This window comes from Manacus vitellinus, unplaced genomic scaffold (genome assembly GCF_001715985.3).
Source record: "Manacus vitellinus isolate BGI_N305 unplaced genomic scaffold, ASM171598v3 scaffold_123_pilon, whole genome shotgun sequence".
NCBI lineage: Eukaryota > Metazoa > Chordata > Aves > Passeriformes > Pipridae > Manacus > Manacus vitellinus.
The window spans coordinates 95,580-98,040 of record NW_021938915.1 but is presented as its reverse complement, the minus strand read 5'-3'; the positions used below and the strand labels follow the sequence as shown (position 1 = coordinate 98,040).

The window sequence follows — 2,461 nt, the reverse complement described above, 5'->3', positions numbered from 1 at the left end:
GCTTCGGGATCATCCTGCAGGAGATCGCCCTGCGCAATGGCGTCTTCTATGTGGAGGGCGTGGACCTCAGCCCCAAAGGTGGGCACAGGGGCTGTGGGGGGGCCGGGCAATGCGGTTGGGAGCTGTTGGTGGCTGGTTGGACTTGAGGTGGGATCTGTTAATGGGTGGTTGGACCCGTTGGTGCAGATTTGGAGCTGTTAATGGGTTCTTGGATGCATTGGTGGGTGTTTGGAGCAGATGATGGGTTCTCGAACCTGCCAATGAGTCATTGGACCTGCTGATGGGTTGTTGGCCTCGCAGAGATCATCGAGCGCGTGAAGAGCGGGGAGCGGCCGAGCTTCCGGCCTTCGGCCAACGTCGGGTGCCACATGGAGGAGCTGGGGCAGCTCATGCAGCACTGCTGGGCCGAGGACGCCCTGGAGCGCCCCGACTTCAACCAGATCAAGGTCCAGCTCCGCAAGTTCAACAGGTGCCTCCGCCTCCTTCAGCCCTGAGGGCGAGGGGTGACCCCCAGAGAGGGTCCCTGGGTGGGTGTTGACCCTAGGAAGGGTCCCAGGGTGGGTGTTGACCCCGTGCCCGCAGGGAGAGCAGCAGCAACATCCTGGACAACCTGCTGTCCCGCATGGAGCAATACGCCAACAACCTGGAGGAGCTGGTGGAGGAGCGGACCCAGGCCTACCTGGAGGAGAAGCGCAAGGCCGAGGCCCTGCTCTACCAGATCCTGCCCCAGTGAGCACCTGGGGGGCTCTAGGGGGCACCCGGGGGGGTCTCAGTCCTGCCTGCACCCCCCCACCCCCAAGCACCCCAAAGGCAACTCCAGGCTGGGGTCCCCTGTGGGTGTCCTGTGGGGTTGGGGGGGCTGGGGAACACAGGGACCCCTGTGTGGGTTGGGGACCCCAACATGGCCTGGGAATGGGCAGGGCTGGGAACACCCTGGGGACTCCAGGGACCTCCCAGTATGGGGTTAGGGATGTTTTGAGGGGCTGGGGACCCCAAGGACTCCCACGTGGCTCTCTCAGGAGGGTCTGGGGGGGGTTGTGTCCCTCCCTTACCCCCATCTGGGAGGGTCTGTGGGGGTCACCACCCCCTTGCCCCCTCCAGGAGGGTCTGTGGTGGTCACCACCCCCTTACCCCCTCCAGGAGGGTCTGTGGGGGTCACCAGCCCCTTACCCCCTCCAGGAGGGTCTGGGGATGTTGTATCCCCCATCTCCACCCTTTACCACCACACAGGGGGGTTGTGTCCCCCTGCCCATGCCTGGGAAGGTCCGTGGGGGTGCCGTGTGCCCCCTGACCCCGCCGTGTACCCCCAGCTCGGTGGCGGAGCAGCTCAAGCGTGGGGAGACGGTGCAGGCGGAGGCGTTTGACAGCGTCACCATCTACTTCAGCGACATCGTGGGCTTCACGGCGCTGTCGGCCCAGAGCACCCCCATGCAGGTGGTGACGCTGCTCAACGACCTCTACACCTGCTTCGATGCCATCATTGACAACTTCGACGTCTACAAGGTCAGGGGGCTCGGAATCAGGGGGTCAGGGAGTCTTGGAATCCCAAAGTCCCAGGGTCCTGGAATTCCAGAATCACAAAATGCCAGAATCACAAAAATCTCAGAATCTCAGAATGAAAGAATCCCACAATTACTGAATCCCAGAATCCCTGAATTACACAATCACAAAATCCCAGTATCCCAGAATCACAAAATTATAGAATCCCACAATCACAGAGTCCCAGAATCCCTGAGGTTGGAAAAGCCCTCCTAGCCTGTGGAATCCGGCCTGTTCCCCATCCCCACCTTGTCCCCTGGCCCAGAGCAGTCAGTGCCACAGCCAGTCCTTCCCTGGACACCTCCAGGGCTGGGGACTCCCCCACCTCCCTGGGCAGCCCCTGCCAAGGCCTGAACACCTTTTCCACACAGGAATGACCCTGATGTCCCGGTGTCCCCTGACATTCTGGTGTCCCCTGATGTCCCTGATGTCCCCATGTCCCCACAGGTGGAGACCATAGGTGACGCCTACATGGTGGTGTCGGGGCTGCCGGTGCGGAACGGGAAGCTCCACGCGCGGGAGGTGGCCCGGATGGCCCTGGCCCTGCTCGACGCCGTGCGCTCCTTCCGCATCCGCCACCGGCCGGGGCAGCAGCTGGAGCTGCGCATCGGCATCCACACGGGTCAGGGATGGGACAGGGATACAGGGACAGGGCATCCGCACGGGTCAGGGATGGGGCCGGGGGTCTCATGCTGTCCCCACAGGCCTGGTGTGTGCAGGGACAGGGACATGGGGACAGGCCGGGGGTCTCATGCTGTCCCCAGAGGCCCGGTGTGTGGGAGGACAGACACAGGGACATGGGGACGGGCCGGGGGTCTGACGCTGTCCCCACAGGTCCAGTGTGTGCGGGGGTTGTGGGGCTGAAGATGCCGCGGTACTGCCTGTTCGGGGACACGGTGAACACGGCGTCACGGATGGAGTC

At 63.4% G+C, this 2,461-nt stretch overlaps 1 protein-coding gene across 1 annotated transcript in view; it reads left to right on the top strand.

Moving 5' to 3' along the window:
* The window catches only part of INTS3 (integrator complex subunit 3), a 35,914-nt gene that overhangs the window by 5,676 nt on the left and 27,777 nt on the right, over positions 1-2,461 (top strand). Inside the window, exons 12-17 of the mRNA XM_029965904.1 lie at positions 1-78; positions 301-469; positions 583-729; positions 1,311-1,503; positions 1,987-2,161; positions 2,374-2,458. The exon at positions 1-78 is cut by the window's left edge and continues 35 nt beyond it. Of these exons, the coding sequence (XP_029821764.1) occupies positions 1-78; positions 301-469; positions 583-729; positions 1,311-1,503; positions 1,987-2,161; positions 2,374-2,458 (847 nt within the window). The remainder of the gene's footprint in view (positions 79-300; positions 470-582; positions 730-1,310; positions 1,504-1,986; positions 2,162-2,373; positions 2,459-2,461) is intronic.